We start from the raw sequence: 17,701 nt of genomic DNA, 5'->3' as shown, positions 1-17,701 counted from the left end.
TAACATCTTATCCCCTATCCTTTGGATAGGGGATAAGATGCCAGTGGCGGAGTAGCCCTGTAACTGTCTCAGTACATATCAGTACATTTTGTCTTTAATTGTTTCAGTATATATAGTGCATCCTGTGATAGAAAATAGTCTCCATATACCAGTGTCAGTTCATTTAAATTTTAGGTAAATTTATCTCCCTCTCACAAGGGGCCCCTTGTGAGGTGGAATTTTTATCAGCCTATTATATCACTATTTTTAATAAAATTATATACTTTATTATAATTAAAGCACGATTCTTGGTCCTTTAATTATAGTTTTAATTATTTCGCCTATTATACCTTCCTTGAGGTCTGGGTATTTTTGTCTTTTTGTTTAATTTACAAATCTGTTTAACTTTCTGGCACCATTTGATTAAAAAAAAAAACTTTTCCACGGAGTACTCCTTTAATCCTGTGAGATTTATCAATATGCCCTAAGATGACACTTTTACAGATGTACAGTTTTTATCTGCTTATGTATTGGCAATTATTTAGATCTGTAGCATTAACTTAATGTTTTATATTATAGATGGTAATCTAGTATGGCGACAATTATCTGCAGTTCCGTAATATACTTGCTCTTGTTTGTACGCATTTAGACCAAAGAAATTAACTAACCTTCGCCGCCTTGAATCCTGTCACCAGGCTACATATCATTTTACTACAGCCTGAAATGTGCACTCCATAAGCAAATTGTAGACTATTGTAAATTGAAGTCTAGGGCTCCAGGGACAAGCACGGAGCATTGTATTTCCCAGCTGCTTTAGCTCTGCATTGCTGTGTAATTTTGCTGTTGAGACTATATAATCAGCCTGTGTACAGTGCTACCCTCTCAGTATTAACCTGTGCACTCCTAGAGATGGTGTGGGAGGAGGGGGTTACCTAACTGCTTACAATACTGGTATTACAATTCTGGTTTTTAAGTAGAGAGGGCATAAAAGGCAAAAAATAGAAAAAGGTCTAAATCATAAAGTAGGGGGGTTAAAGTTAATTATGCCTTATCTTAGCTGTAAAGATGTATTTATGAACATAGGGGGGTATTTATCAATTTTCTTTTACTCTTTTTTTTTTCACTTGGGTTTTCGTGGACATGCACCAAATTTATCATTTGGTGCAAGTTGTTAGTCATTTTGGCTCAAATGTTGAAATCAGCTGTTCACAGCCCCTTTTACACCGAACTTACCCCCCACAGAGGACGCGTATTTTACCCTGTAGAGCAGCCATTTCGGAGTCCCTCCTGCAGTATATCAGCAAGCGACAGTAGTTATTTTCTTTTGTGGGGTTTATATATATATATCATGTGAATTGGATTTTATTTTCAACTTGGGTAGTTTTTTTTTTTTTTTTGTTACTTTAGTGCAGTGGTCTCCAACCTGCGGACCTCCAGATGTTGCAAAACTACAATTCCCAGCATGCCCGGACAGCCGTTGGCTGTCCGGGCATGCTGGGAGTTGTAGTTTTGCAACATCTGGAGGTCCGCAGGTTGGAGACCACTGCTTTAGTGCTTACCTTTCCTGACCCTGTGTGGCCATGTCCAATGCTGGCTCAACGGAGGGTGAAGGTCCCTCAGAGACCACTATGTCGCAGGATAGTATTGAGCGGCCCTGGAGGCGTCGCTGCTTTCACAAAAAAAGTTTTTAGTGTATTTTGACGCCTTTTACATTTTCTGACATTGGTAAGTGTGTTTTCTATGTGCAAAATCTCTTGGCAGGGATTTGCGCCCAAAAAAACGGGATTTGCGCCAAAATTGCACCCAATTGCGCAAATGATGAATTACTGACTAAAGTTAAAATCACACACACAGGACCGTGTGATTTTGAGAAAGTTCTAAAAATGACAGTGGAAAAGATGCGCCAAACTTTGGCGCAAAAAGACACTGCGCAAAAGTATTGCGCCAAAGTTACGTTAAAAAAGACACATAAATCCTTTGATAAATACCCCCAATACAGTGTATGGTCACACTGAGGTGAGAGGATTGATCTCTTTTGTCATTGCTTCCCTATATTACCTTTATTTTCAAGACGTTGATGTTTCTATCTACTCAACTGCTTATTCTGTGTCCGGTATTGGTTTTCTCAGGTGAGGTATACCTTTCAAAGTATTGCAGAAACCTTCAGTAAAACAAATTAAATTATATTTGAATGCTTGGGTAAACATTGTGCTATTTGACTATTTAAGTCTGGCGTATTCTTAAAGGGAAACTGGCATTTGTTTTACCTGCACTAACCTGTTGGTACAGGTGTGTAATGCGAGTGACACTGATGATAATAATGCTTCCCTGTCCTGATCCGTAGTCCCAATGGCCCTTTATCTTTGGCAGGCAGGCTTGGTGCACAGGCAGAGCTTCAGGAGCACACTGACGTCACCGCTGCTGCTTCTTCACTGGGTCCGGCTGCGAGCAGGCTTGGGGATGCAGCAGCAGTGACATCAGCATGCTCCTGCAATAGATCAGGGACAGGTAAGTATCGTTATCATCAGTGTTACCAGCACTACATACATGTACAAACTGGTTAGTGCAGGTAAACCAGATGATAGTTTCCCTTTTAGGGTACATTCCCACACGGAGTATTTGCTGTGTATTTGCTGCAGCGTATTTTATTTTCTCTGTTGAAGTCAATGGGTAGGAAAATACGCAGCACCAAATACGCAGCAAATACGCAGCAAAATACGCCGTGTGGGAACGTACCCTAAAGGAAATCTGCAACAAATTTCAACTGCACTGTACTGGCTGGTAATGCGGGTGACACTAATTAAAATGGCACCTTCTGTGCCCAGATCCATTGCTCCGTTGAGAAGATATCTTTATTTTTCAGAATATGCAAATGAGCAGTCAGGGGCATAGATGGGGGTACGATCCCAGCCTCGGACACAGTGACGTCAGCACTTTGAAGTGCTCAGCACAGCTAATTAATATTCACTTCTTTCCCCACTCTTAGTGCCTACTGCACAAAGCAAAACTACAACTCCCAGCATACCCGGCTGTCTGGGCATACTGGAAGTTGTAATTTTGCAACAACTGGAGGCACACTGTGGAAAACACTGCCCTATATAGAGAAAAAAATTGTAAAAATGCAATGTCAAAAAGCCCCTGCTCTAAATAAATGTTCAAATCACCCCTCCCTCACCCCCTTTTGTTTTTTATAAAATAAAAAAAAATAAGCATATTTGGTTACGCTGCATGCATTCATGTCCATACTATTAAAAGTGGGCGGGGCAAAGCAGTTTTGGTTTCGGTTTTGGTTTTTGGCCAAGCGCAGCCTAAATTTTCAGTTTTGTACCAACATTTCCATTTCGGTGCATCCCTAGTTGACATTTATACTGAACGTCCCACCCACTTGGTAAACACTGCCCTCTTGCTGTATGATTAAGGAGGGAAACCTCGAAACACGTCTGGCCTAGTTGTCCTGTGCATGTAATGTGCTGTAATATTTTATGAATATGAAATTAACAAAAAAAAAATTTACATTAATGCCACAAGCAGTAGAGGGGAAATTTATCAACTGGAATGGGGAAAAAGGTCAATTTTTTTTTGCACAAAAGGTAAGATAAAGAAAATGGTGTACTCCAGTGAAATTTCAGGAAATGTGTACATGTGCAAAATGTATCAAATGCCCTGTGACCATTTAATAAATTTGGCGCACGTACACATTAGCACCACACAAAATAAAGGTATCTCTTTTTCTGTGACATTGAAGATGTGCTTATGAGCCAGTGTTTGGTGGAAATTGCTCCCGATTTTTGGCACAGGCCGCTTTGATTATCTCCTCCCTGTATTCCCTTGAATATGTAAATCACAGATTAATATACTTGGGTACTTGCCGAATCTTCTGCTTGTCTCTTATTATCAGGTATAGGTAGTTTGCATACCATCCACAATATGCAACTGTAGATCAAAAGTTTGTCTTCTTTTCCTTAAAGGGGTACTTCATTGGCCAGCGTTCGGAAATAAATGTTCTGAATGCTATTTTTGTGCTGCGGGAGTCAGTCACGCCCCTCGTGACATCACAGCCACGCCCCCTCAATGCATGTCACAAGGGCGTGGCCAACCCAAGCATCGTGAAAAAAGCGTTCGGAACGTTTACTTCCGAACGCTGCCCAGTGGAGTACCCCTTTAAAGCAGTTTGAAGCTACTATGTAAGTTGAAATGGTGGATTTTATTTTTTTATAGAAACAGCACCACCTTTGTCCATGCACTTGGTATTGCAAGCATTCAAGAAACATTCATATGGTTTTTACATTATTTTGTTTGAATTCTTTCAGGGCCAGATTACATCAGGCAAAAGTTTCAAGACATTGTTGAAGTTAAAGAGGAAGTCATAGAGGAAAAGCCCCCAAAAAACCCTTCTCCAAAAGAGTCGCCACATTTTTATAGGAAAGGAACAACTCCTCCAAGAACTCCAGAGGAAAAACGGAAGAAACCTCACCAGTCTTCTTCACAGGATACACAGAGGAAAAATTCTAACACTACCCCAGTTGCTCCCCCTAATCTTGAAAGAAAAAGTGCATCCAGCGATAATCTACCTGTTGCTTCCTTGAAACCTTTGCCTACGAAAGCTCCTGTAAAAGAGGAGGCCATTGCCAAACAATCACCAAAGGCTTCATCTGGCCATAATCCAAGCAGCACTGGTAATGGGGAACTTCACGCTGATTTCCATAGCTACTATGGAACAGTCAATCCATCATTGCATTTAGCTATAAAAGAAAACTCCAACCCAAAAAAACAGCCATCTCCAGTGAATGTTCCACAACCCCAAAAGCAAAGCCCTAAAAAGCCACAAGCAAAGTCAGATGCCAAAGAAAGCACACCTGAGCCAAAAGTTAAGCCCAAACTCGTGGCACCAAAGAATCAAACCAATAATGATTCAGTATCACCTGTTGAAAAGGAAATTCATTCAGTAAGTATTAGTTATTCTTTGAATGGCTTCTTAGATTTTTTTCAATTTTTACTAAGTCTTAGGTTTCCATTTATTTAGTATTATCCTTCCAATCACCCTGTCTTCTAAGTAAGAGGAATACATGTGTAGTAGATGGCAGTTTTCACGTAATGCAGTGTTGTATGGAGTTACTACATTTAGGGATGTGCGCACTGTATAAAACCAAAAGCCGTGCCAGATGTGGTGTTTTGCTTTGGCTTATATTGCTATGATTCTGAGCCAGGGGTCCAACTTTTGCCTCAGCATGCCATATAACAAGGGTTTGTCTAAAGGTCCCTCCAACCAATAAGGAAAAAGTCAAGCAAACCGACTGACAGTCTAATGTGTAAAGTGACCTCCCAACTCTCCCCCAACAGATGATGTCAAGGGACAGAAGGATCGGGCATATTGGATTTCGGCAGCCCAATCCTTTTGTTCTCAGAAAGATAAGACACCATCAGAGAAGTCTGCCAGGGATTTAACCCTCTCCCCTTCATTCACAACACATTAACTCTCAGCCAAACCGAACGTTCATGTGTACGGAGGGATCGGGAGAGATTACTGATCATTATTTTTCATTTTGTGATTTCTTGTTTATCCACATTTTAAAAGTCTAATGTTGATCTAAGTTCTTCCTTACACATCTTGGTTATATATTCTGTTATTGTTAATTCCATTCCGAAATGTTATGTTAATGCATGTCATAATGTTAGAAAGGAAGTATGGTGCATGCTCAAAATCTGAGCCTGCTTCGTATGCAGGAGCATACAGCCCCTAGATACCAAGGCATCTAAGCTGTGAGACAGAGGGGCGGGGGGTCCTCTGTTACCCGATTGCTCCCCCAACTACCATCCCTACCTCCAGCACTGTCACTGGGTGCCGAGTGGTTTGCAGCCAGTGGCTCCTAGGTTTGCCATCCTAATTCACTGATGGCAGTGTAAACTAGGAGAGCTGGCAGAGCACATTGTACTCAGGAATATATACCCCTTAGATATCATGGCAACTGTTAGACCAAGGGTGGGTTCTCCATCACCTTAATCTCCTTGCATTGCTATTGTGGGTACAGAGCAGTTGGCAGCCAGGAGGCCTTAAAGGGGTACTCCACTGGAAATAAATGTTTTCTAAATTAACTGTGATAGAAAGCTGAAAAGATTTGTAAATTACTTCTATCAAAAAATCTTAATCCTTCCAGTACTTATCAGCTGTTCTATGATCCACAAGGATGTTCTTTTCTTTTTGAATTTCCTTTCTGTCTGACCACAGTGCTCTCTACTGACAACTCTGTCCATTTTAGGAACTGTCCAGTCCAGAGTAGAAGCAAATCCCCATAGCAAACCTCTCCTGCTCTGGACAGTTTCTGTTAAGGACGGAGGTGTCAGCAGAGAGCACTGTAGTCAGACAGAAAGGAAATTCAAAAAGAAAATAACTTCCTGTGGATCATACATCAGCTGATAAGTGTTGGAAGGATTAAGATTTTTTAATAGAAGTAATTTTCAAATCTGTTTAACTTTCTGACACCAGTTGATTTCAAAAACATTTTTTCCAGTGGAGTGCCCTTTTAAGGTTTGCCATCCAAGTTCTTCAAAGGCATGATATACTGGGAGAGCAGGCAGAGTACTATACACTGCAGTACAATAGTGTATTGTACAAGTGAGCAAGAGAGAAAAAAAAAATATATATATATACACTGCTAAAAATAAAAAAATAAAAAAAAAGGGAACACTTAAACAACACAATGTAACTCCAAGTCAATCACACTTCTGTGGAATCACACTGTCTACTCAGGAAGCAACACTGATTGACAATCAATTTCACATGCTGTTGTGTAAATGGTACAGACAACAGGTGGAAATTATAGGCAATTAGCAAGACACCCCACAATAAAGGAGTGGTTCTGCAGGTGGTGACCACAGACCACTTCTCAGTTCCTATGCTTCCTGGCTGATGTTTTGGTCACTTTTGAATGCTGGTGGTGCTGTGACTCTAGTGGTAGCATGTGACAGGGTCTACAACCCACACAAGTGGCTCAGGTAGTGCAGCTTATCCAGGATGACACATCAATGCGAGCTGTGGCAAGAAGGTTTTCTGTGTCTGTCAGCATAGTGTCCAGAGCAGGGAGGTGCTACCAGGAGACAGGCCAGTACACCAGGAGACGTGTAGGAGGGCAACAACCCAGCAGCAGGACTGCTACCTCCACCTTTGTGCAATGAGTAGCAGGAGGAGCCCTGCCAGAGCCCTGTAAAATGACCTCCAGCAGGCCACAAATGTGCATGTGACAACTCAAACGATCAGAAACAGATTCCATGATGATAGTATGAGGGCTCGACGTCTACAGGTGGGGGGTAGTGCTTACAGCCCAACACCGTGCAGGATGTTTGGCATTTGCCAGAGAACACCAAGATTGGCAAATTCGCCACTGGAGCCCTGTGCTCTTTACAGAGTAAAGCAGGTTCACACTGAGCATATGTGACAGACGTGACAGAGTCTGGAGACGCGGTGGAGAACATTCTGCTGCTTACAACATCCTCCAGCTTCACCGGTTTGGAGGTGGGTCAGTAATGGTGTGGGGTGGCATTTATTTGGGGGGCGGCACAGCCCTCCTTGTGCTTGCCAGAGGTAGCCTGACTTCCATTAGGTACTGAGATGAGATCCTCAGACCCCTTGTGAGACTATATGCTTGTGCGGTTGGCCCTGGGTTCCTCCTAATGCAAGACAATGCTAGACCTCATGTGGCTGGAGTGTGTCAGAGCAGTTCCTGCAAGAGGAAGGCATTGATGCTACGGACTGGCCCATCAGTTCCCCAGACCTGAATCTGATTGAGCACATCTGGAACATCATGTCTCGCTCCATCCACCAACGCCACATTGCACCACAGACTGTCCAGGAGTTGACGGATGCTTTAGTCCAGGTCTGGGAGGACATCCCTCAGGAGACCATCCGCCACCTCATCAGGAGCATGCCCAGGCATTGTACGGAGGTCATACGGGCACGTGGAGGCCACACACACTACTGAGCCTCATTTTGACTTGTTTTTAGGACATTACATCAAAGTTGGATCAGCCTGTAGTGTGGTTTTCCACTTTGATTTTGAGTGTGACTCCATATCCAGACCTCCATGGGTTGATAAATTTGATTTCCATTGATCATTTTTGTGGGATTTTGTTGTCATCACATTCAACTATGTAAAAATGAAAGTATTTCATACAATTAGTTCATTCAGATCTAGGGTGTTATTTTAGTGTTCCCTTTATTTTTTTGAGCAGTCTATCTATATATATATATATATATAGATGCAAATCAAAAAATGTTGCAGTACCTTGTAATACCTTTTTTTATTGGACTAACAGAATTTTGTAGAGAAAAGCTTTCGGGATTCCTCCCTTTATCAAGTCCAAAGCAAATCTAAGCTCACAAGCAGAAGACACAGGTAACCTGTGTCTTGTGCTTGTAAGCTTAGATTTGCTTTGGACTTGATAAAGGAAGGAATCCCGAAAGCTTGTCTCTACAAAATTCTGTTAGTCCAATAAAAAAGGTATTACAAGGTACTGCAACATTTTTGGATTTGCATCTGCATCACTGGACTAATATGGCTACTCAAACTTACTATATATATATATATATATATATATATATATATATATATATCCATGTGTATATATATCCATCCCAATCCCTATCAGCTTCTGAGACTTTGTAACTGGAGCCAGTGCTAATCTGAGGGCATGCTACCTGAGAAGGTGGTGTGATGAGCTGCTTTGCATATTCCTTACCCAGAAAGCCAGCGGAGTGCTAATGGGCTTTTTGAATCTCCGTTTTACACCGGAAGCGGTGTTCCTCTCCCTGAGGAGAATACTTGACCCCAATATTTATATATATATATATATATATATATATATATATATAAAGTTAAAAGTAAAAATCAATGCCAAAAATGATTGCAGTAAGAAGGAGCTAGTATTCTGTATTCCTTTTTTTGACACCATAGGCCAGGCCGATATAAACACCAGAGTTTTTATTCTGTAGATATCAATCTATAATTTTAATTTGTTCTTTCTCTTTTTGGGCAATTGAATGCTTTAGCTCTATGTCACAAAGTATAAAACAGCTGCTATGTACAGATTTTCCTGGTGTCATTTATGTTGGAGCTATTTTGGTGTCCCACCTGTACATTTCCCATGGTGGGTGTTTGCTTTATGTAGATAATCTTGCATTTGGCAGCTCTAATGCAAATGCAAATCTATAGAGAAGCTCTAAGTTATTCTGATATATTTAACATCCGATTTGCTTAGGCTGTGAAAACACAATGTAAAAACACACTTTCCTTTTTAAGCATCGATTGACAGTCTAGCATTGCCAAGATATTGCATCTGCTAATCCAGAGCAAGGAGCCATGTAAAGACTGTATAGGATTTCTCAGGAAGGCAATCTGTTATGGAGATCGACCACTTTATATTAGGATGACCATTTGTTGCCCTGATAAGTCCAAGCCAACCGGTACTATGACATTCACTGAACATCCATTCACAGGAACATAATGGAGTATGCATTGTTTTGCAAGGAAGAAGTAATTTAGAAATCTGCTTACCTTTCTAGCACCAGTTGATTTAAAAAAGAACAAAAAATAAGCCCCTCTAAGGTCAGCTGATCAGTGATCTGTGTCTCATGAGGGGTTCAGAAGGGACAGTAGGCTGCAGTTTACTATATATGCTACCTTTAGTACCATATTAACTGAGCCATAAGGCATGGGCCAACCTGGTGTCTCATAAGAAGATAGAAAAGGGTATGGCGTGAGGTTTTCTCTTCATTTTAACAATCATTTGGAGTCCCATTGGTCAAATCACCAACCATCATATATCCACACATATACATATATATATAATATATATATATATATATATACATACAGTATATGCACTGCTGAGGCAACAACCAATATGAGAGGTCAGTACCAGCAGCACCTCTGTGCTTGGTAGAAAATGTTGTACATACATACTGCCTATGCACATCTTTTCACACAGAAATGAAACATAAAGATCCGAATGGAGAAGCCGGCGAAAAAAACGCTGCTGAGCTCAAAAATGAAAGCAGCAGTGCGGTCAAAAAAAGTTTTTATTTTTTTACTCTCTATCTATAACATGCTTTAGATCAGGGGTCTCAAACTCAAATTATCCGGGGGCCAGCTGGGTGAGGCTGGACCACATGCGCCCCTTACATATAATGCCCCCATCATGTGCCCCTAATCATCCACCAGCAACACCCCCCACCAGCAGTAGCACCCTCATCATCCACCAGCAACCCACCCATTCCCCCTATAGCATGAGCTGGTAATAGCATGAGCTGACGGATGATGGGGGTGCTACTTCTGGGGGTTCCCCACATTAGGTAGGCAGCAGGTTCCCCACATTAGGTAGGCAGCAGGTTCCCCACATTAGGTAGTAGCAGTTTTCCCACATTAGGTGGAAGCAGGTTCCCCACATTAGGTAGTAGCAGGTTCCCCACCTTAGGTAGTAGCAGGTCCCCCACATTAGGCAGTAGCAGGTTCCCCAAATTAGGTAGAAGCAGGTTCCCCAAATTAGGTAGAAGCAAGTTCCCCACATTAGGTAGTAGCAGGTTCCCCACATTAGGTAGTAGCAGGTTCCCCACATTAGGTAGTAGCAGGTTCCCCACATTAGGTAGAAGCAGGTTCCCCACATTAGGTAAAAGCAGGTTCCCCACATTAGAGATAAGCAGGTTCCCCACATTAGGTAGAAGCAGGTTCCCCACATTAGGTAGTAGCAAGTTCCCCACATTAGGTAGAAGCAGGTTCCCCACATTAGGTAGTAGCAGGTTCCCCACATTAGGTAGTAGCAGGTTCCCCACATTAGGTAGTAGCAGGTTCCCCACATTAGGTAGTAGCAGGTTCCCCACATTAGGTAGTAGTAGGTTCCCCACATTAGGTAGTAGTAGGTTCCCCACATTAGGTAGTAGCAGGTTCCCCACATTAGGTAGTAGCAGGTTCCCCACATTAGGTAGTAGCAGGTTCCCCACATTAGGTAGTAGTAGGTTCCCCACATTAGGTAGTAGCAGGTTCCCCACATTAGGTAGTAGTAGGTTCCCCACATTAGGTAGTACTAGGTTCCCTACATTAGGTAGCAGCAGGTTCCTCACATTATGTAGCATTGTCGTTTCCCCCCCTCCCCGACACACACACACACACACACAGACAGACACCAGCACATCTTATGCTTATCCTGTTCTTCTGCTATATTTCCAGAATACGATGCCGATCTAACTCTGCTGCTTAGCAAGGTGATTTCCATACCTAGTGCTGTGAGGGTCAGAAGTCATAGGGGGAGATTTATCAAAACCTGTCCAGAGGTAAAAGTTGCTGAGTTGCCCATAGCAACCAATCAGATACATTTTTGAAAAGGCCTGTGAAAAATGAAAGAAGCGATCTGATTGGTTGCTATGGGAAACCCAGCAACTTTTACTCTGGACAGGATTTGATAAATCTCCCCTGTGGTCTATAGCAGACTTACATCAGTGCAAAAGGAAAATGAGGCAGAATTATCAAGACCTGTGCAGAAAAAAGTTGCCCAGTTGCTCATAGCAACCAATCAGATTGCTTCTTTCATTTTGCAGAGGCCTTGTTAAACATGAAAGAAGCCAGCTGATTGGTCGCTATGGGCAATTGGGCAGCTTTACCTTTGCACATGTTTTGATAATTCTCCCCCAATGACTTCTGGTCCACACAGCATTTCCTGGGGGAAGAGGTTGGGGGATTTTAACAGTCACTGCATCAGTCACAGGGTCAAGCAGCAAGACTGAAAATTATTAATAATAATAATGATTCTTTATTTATATAGTGCACACAGATCTTGCACTGTACACTGCTTACTCATATTGGTCCCTGTCCCCATTGGGACTCACAATCTAAATTCACCTATCAATATGTTTCGTAGTGTGGGAGAACATACAAACTCCTTGCAGATGTTGTCCTTGGTGGGATTTCAATCTAGGACCCCAGCACTGCAAGGCAACAATGCTAACCCCTGAGGGTAAGAGACAAATCAGTATGGCCATCTAACTAGCATTTTATTGAGAGGCATTAAAACATATTTTTGCCAGAATTCCTGCATTACTGACTATTTCAAAAAGTGAGGTGATGTGACTATTAAGATCAGGACAACTGAAGTGTTTCTTTAATGACAAGTAGGAAGCATTTAGGCTGTATTTGTGCGAGGGGGCGTGAATTCCCATGCCCCCCGCACCTACAGGTGGGGTCATGCAGGACGCACCACTATAAAACGCCCCCGCAACATACAGGCGGGGCATACGTGGTTTGCAGGCAGGCGCGTGTGGTGTTTCCAGAGAGGAGTGGCGGTTGCGGTAGGCCTGGGTTATCCCGGGACATTGTGCACTATTGTTCCGGCGGCAGCCGGCCCGTCAACTATGTTCCCCCGCGAAGCGCTCCTGGAGCCGGCCGGGTGACGTCATCCACCCACGCCGAGACGGGTCATGCGGCCGGGTCTCTCGCTTCCAGCAGCAGCCAGGCTGAGCTCCAACCCGGTTCCGTGCTCACATTGCTCGTCCCCCGGCGGCATCCCGTGGCCCTCGCGGCGTGACCTGCACTCCCTGTTGCCAGGGTGCCGCCGCCGAGTCACGTGATGTGCACGGGGGCAGAACTCAGCCGCAGCCTGCCGGCAGAAACCTAGCTGCCCTGACAGGCTATATCACTCACGTTTAAGCCCAGGTCGGGGGTGTCTCAGCTTGCGGTCCCCGGCTGTCTTGCCACAAGGGTGCAGCTGGGGATCAGTCCAGCCCGCCATCCGATTCCCCCCCCCCCCCCCCCCCCCGCACAGGCAGCGCACGTTTCCTTCACTGTCTTGTCACACTGCAACAGCTCCCCAGCTGTGGTCGGACCACCCTTGAGCTACATGCTCTGCCTACAGCTTTCTTACACACTGTACAATTAAGCTTATATTGGTATTGCAGTTGTCTTATGTCTATTTTAGTACAATCATGTGATACACTTCATTTATGTTTTAGACAGCCCATGCAGTCACTATATAACTTTTATACCGTGCAGTCACCCATAGCGTTCATACTGTGCAGTCACTCATCGCTTTCAGACTATGCAGTCACTCATAGCTTTCACACCGTGCAGTCACTCATAGCTTTCACACCGTGCAGTCACTCATAGCTTTCACACCGTGCAGTCACTCATAGTTTCCATACTTTGCAGTCACTCATAGCGTTCATACTGCACAGTCACTCACAGCGTTTCACACTTTACAGTCGCTAGTAGCGTTCGTGCCGTACAGTCACTCATAACGCTCTTACTGTGCAGCCACTCTTAGCTTCATACTGTGCAGTCACTCATAGCATTTATACTGTCACAGTCACCCACAGCATTTATACTTTGCAGTCACTCGTAGCATTTACACCGTGCATCACTCGTAGCATTCATACCATGCAGCGGCTGATAGCATCATACCGGGCAGTCACTCATAGCTTCATACTGTGCAGTCACTCATAGCGTTCATACTGCACAGTCACTCACAGCGTTTCAAACTTACAGTCACTAGTAGCGTTCGTGCCATACAGTTACTCATAACGTTTCATACTGTGCAGCCACTCTTAGCTTCCTACCGTGCAGTCACTCTTAGCATTCATACCGTCACAGTCACCCACAGCATTCATACCGTGCAGTCACTCGTAGCATTTATACCATGCAGTCACTCATAACATTCATACCATGCAGCCGCTCATAGCATCATACCGGGCAGTCGCTCATATCATCATACCGTCCAGTTACTCATAGGGTCATACTGCGCAGTCACTCATATCATTTATATAGTGCAGTCGCTCAGCACTCATACCGTGCAGTCACCCATACCACTATACTGTGCAGTCACCCATACCAATTACACTGTGCAGTCTCCTAGCATTTACACCATGCAGTTACTCATAGCACTCATACCATGCAGTCACTCATAGAATGTATTCCACACGTAGCTTCACACAATACATACGCTCATGGCTTCACACCGCACACAACACGTATACAGTGCATACACTCATAACATTTACTGCTCTTACGTTATGTCAGTACTATACCGCTCACCGCTTTATACTGCACATACGCTCAAGCATTTACACCGCGTATAAACATTCATAATATTTATCCAGCATAACAGGCGCTCTTAGTGGCACATGCAGGGCACACAGTTACAGTGTTGTATAGAGCACACACGTCATAGTGTTTTATGCAGTGGGTACAGCACGTTGTTAACAGTACACACATGTTCAGGGTCACATGCAGCAAGTACAGTTACGTCATGGTATAGAATACACGCTCACAGTGTCACATACAGTGGGTACAGCTGTGGTACCGTGTACAGTACATGCGCTCTTGGTGTCACTTACAGTGGGTACAGTTTACTGTTGCATTCAAAACACACGCTCAGTGCGGCACACAGTGGGTACAGTTATAGTACCACACACAGTACAAACCTTCATACTCTTACATACAAGGAGTATAGTCACATTGTCGTATACAGCACATACGCTCACAATGTTATATGCAGTGAGTACAGCTATAGTATTGTGTACAGTTCATTTGATAATAGTTTTCATGCAGTGGGTACAGTTCTATTGTTGCACACAGTACATACCCTCATCACGCCACACACTGCGAGTACAGTCATAGTGCCGAACGCTCATACCATTAGCACCGCATTGTGCCCGTCATGGTCATACTGCACTCACGTGTGCCGCTGCATCCACACATGTGCGCATACGGCTTGCACTGAACGTACGCTCATAACTGTTGTCGTATCTAGCTCCTCGCTGTGTTACCGCACACATGCTCATAGTTAGTACTGTTCATACGCATAACCTTACTCTGCATACCATACACACGCTCGCAGCTTCTTGCTGTACAGATATTCTCAGGTTGTACAGTACAATCACAAATAGTTGTTACGCCGAGCGCTCCGGGTCCCCGCTCCTCCCCGGAGCGCTCGCTACACTCTCGTTTCTGCAGCGCCCCGGTCAGATCCACTGACCGGGTGCGCTGCGATACCGCCTCCAGCCGGGATGCGATTCGCGATGCGGGTGGAGCCCGCTCGCGATGCGCACCCCGGCTCCCATACCTGACTCGCTCTCCGTCGGTCCTGTCCCGGCGCGCGCGGCCCCGCTCCCTAGGGCGCGCGCGCGCCGGGTCTCTGCGATTTAAAGGGCCACTGCGCCGCTGATTGGCGCAGTGGTTCTAATCAGTGTGTTCACCTGTGCACTCCCTATTTATACTTCACTTCCCCTGCACTCCCTCGCCGGATCTTGTTGCCATTGTGCCAGTGAAAGCGTTCCTTGTGTGTTCCTAGCCTGTGTTCCAGACCTCCTGCCGTTGCCCCTGACTACGATCCTTGCTGCCTGCCCCGACCCTCTGCTACGTCCGACCTTGCTTCTGTCTACTCCCTTGTACCGCGTCTATCTTCAGCAGTCAGAGAGGTTGAGCCGTTGCTAGTGGATATGACCTGGTCACTACCGCCGCAGCAAGACCATCCCGCTTTGCGGCGGGCTCTGGTGAAAACCAGTAGTGACTTAGAACCGGTCCACTAGCACGGTCCACGCCAATCCCTCTCTGGCACAGAGGATCCACCTCCTGCCAGCCGGCATCGTGACAGTAGATCCGGCCATGGATCCCGCTGAAGTACCTCTGCCTTTTCTTCAGCTCCCGTGCTCTCCAGACCTGACCCATCTAAACCCTTCCTATTGGAGGTTGATGCCTCCTCAGTAGGAGCTGGAGCGGTCCTTCTACAAAAAAATTCTTCCGGGCATGCTGTTACTTGTGGTTTTTTTTCTAGGACCTTCTCTCCGGCGGAGAGGAACTACTCCATCGGGGATCGAGAGCTACTGGCCATTAAATTAGCACTTGAGGAATGGAGGCATCTGCTGGAGGGATCTAAATTTCCAGTTATTATTTACACCGATCACAAGAATCTCTCCTATCTCCAGTCTGCCCAACGGCTGAATCCTCGCCAGACCAGGTGGTCTCTGTTCTTTGCCCGGTTTAATTTTGAAATTCACTTTCGCCCTGCCGATAAGAACATCAGGGCCGATGCTCTCTCTCGTTCCTCGGATGCCTCGGAAGTAGAGCTCTCTCCGCAACACATCATTCCTCCTGACTGCCTGATCTCCACTTCTCCAGCCTCCATCAGGCAAACTCCTCCAGGGAAGACCTTCGTCTCTCCACGCCAACGCCTCGGAATCCTCAAATGGGGTCACTCCTCCCATCTCGCAGGCCATGCGGGCATCAAGAAATCCGTGCAACTCATCTCTCGTTTCTATTGGTGGCCGACTCTGGAGACAGATGTTGGTGAATTTGTGCGGGCCTGCACTGTCTGTGCCCGGGACAAGACTCCTCGCCTGAAGCCTGCTGGTCTCCTTCACCCTCTGCCTGTCCCCGAACAGCCTTGGTCTCTGATTGGTATGGACTTTATTACAGACTTACCCCCATCCCGTGGCAACACTGTTGTTTGGGTGGTCGTTGATCGATTTTCCAAGATGGCACATTTTATTCCTCTTCCTGGTCTTCCTTCAGCGCCTCAGTTGGCTAAACAATTTTTTGTACACATTTTTCGTCTTCACGGGTTGCCCACGCAGATCGTCTCGGATAGAGGCGTCCAATTCGTGTCTAAATTCTGGAGGGCCGTCTGTAAACAACTCAAGATTAAATTAAACTTTTCTTCTGCTTATCATCCTCAGTCCAATGGGCAAGTAGAAAGAATTAACCAGGTCCTGGGTGATTATTTACGGCATTTTGTTTCCTCCCGCCAGGACGACTGGGCAGATCTTCTACCATGGGCCGAATTCTCGTATAACTTCAGAGTCTCTGAATCTTCTGCTAAATCCCCATTTTTCGTGGTGTACGGCCGTCACCCTCTTCCCCCCCTCCCTATTCCCTTGTCCTCTGGTTTGCCCGCTGTAGATGAAGTGACTCGTGATCTTTCCACCATATGGAAAGAGACCCAAAATTCTCTTTTACAGGCTTCATCTCGCATGAAAAAGTTTGCCGATAAGAAAAGAAGAGCTCCCCCCATTTTTGCTCCCGGAGACAAGGTATGGCTCTCCGCTAAATATGTCCGCTTTCGTGTCCCCAGTTACAAACTGGGACCACGCTATCTTGGTCCTTTCAAAGTCTTGTGCCAAATTAATCCTGTCTCTTACAAACTTCTTCTTCCTCCTTCTCTTCGTATTCCCAATGCCTTTCATGTCTCTCTTCTTAAACCACTCATCATCAACCGTTTCTCTCCCAAGCTTGTTTCTCCCACTCCTGTTTCCGGTTCTTCTGACGTCTTCTCAGTGAAGGATATACTGGCCTCCAAGACGGTCAGAGGAAAAAGGTTCTTTTTGGTGGATTGGGAGGGCTGTGGACCTGAAGAGAGATCCTGGGAACCTGAGGACAACATCCTAGACAAAAGTCTGCTCCTCAGGTTCCCAGGCTCTAAGAAGAGGGGGAGACCCAAGGGGGGGGGGGTACTGTTACGCCGAGCGCTCCGGGTCCCCGCTCCTCCCCGGAGCGCTCGCTACACTCTCGTTTCTGCAGCGCCCCGGTCAGATCCACTGACCGGGTGCGCTGCGATACCGCCTCCAGCCGGGATGCGATTCACGATGCGGGTGGCGCCCGCTCGCGATGCGCACCCCGGCTCCCATACCTGACTCGCTCTCCGTCGGTCCTGTCCCGGCGCGCGCGGCCCCGCTCCCTAGGGCGCGCGC

General features: G+C 45.3%; 1 protein-coding gene across 1 annotated transcript in view; it reads left to right on the top strand.

Annotated features, from left to right (window-relative positions):
- Positions 1-17,701, top strand: part of JPH1 (junctophilin 1) — a 156,420-nt gene that overhangs the window by 124,177 nt on the left and 14,542 nt on the right. The window contains exon 4 of the mRNA XM_056522169.1: positions 4,290-4,924. Coding sequence (XP_056378144.1) covers positions 4,290-4,924 — 635 coding nt within the window. The remainder of the gene's footprint in view (positions 1-4,289; positions 4,925-17,701) is intronic.

The sequence above is a fragment of the Hyla sarda genome, chromosome 5 (genome assembly GCF_029499605.1).
Source record: "Hyla sarda isolate aHylSar1 chromosome 5, aHylSar1.hap1, whole genome shotgun sequence".
Classification (NCBI taxonomy): domain Eukaryota; kingdom Metazoa; phylum Chordata; class Amphibia; order Anura; family Hylidae; genus Hyla; species Hyla sarda.
The sequence above is the reverse complement of the archived record's forward strand: the minus strand, read 5'-3'. Positions and strand labels throughout refer to the sequence as shown.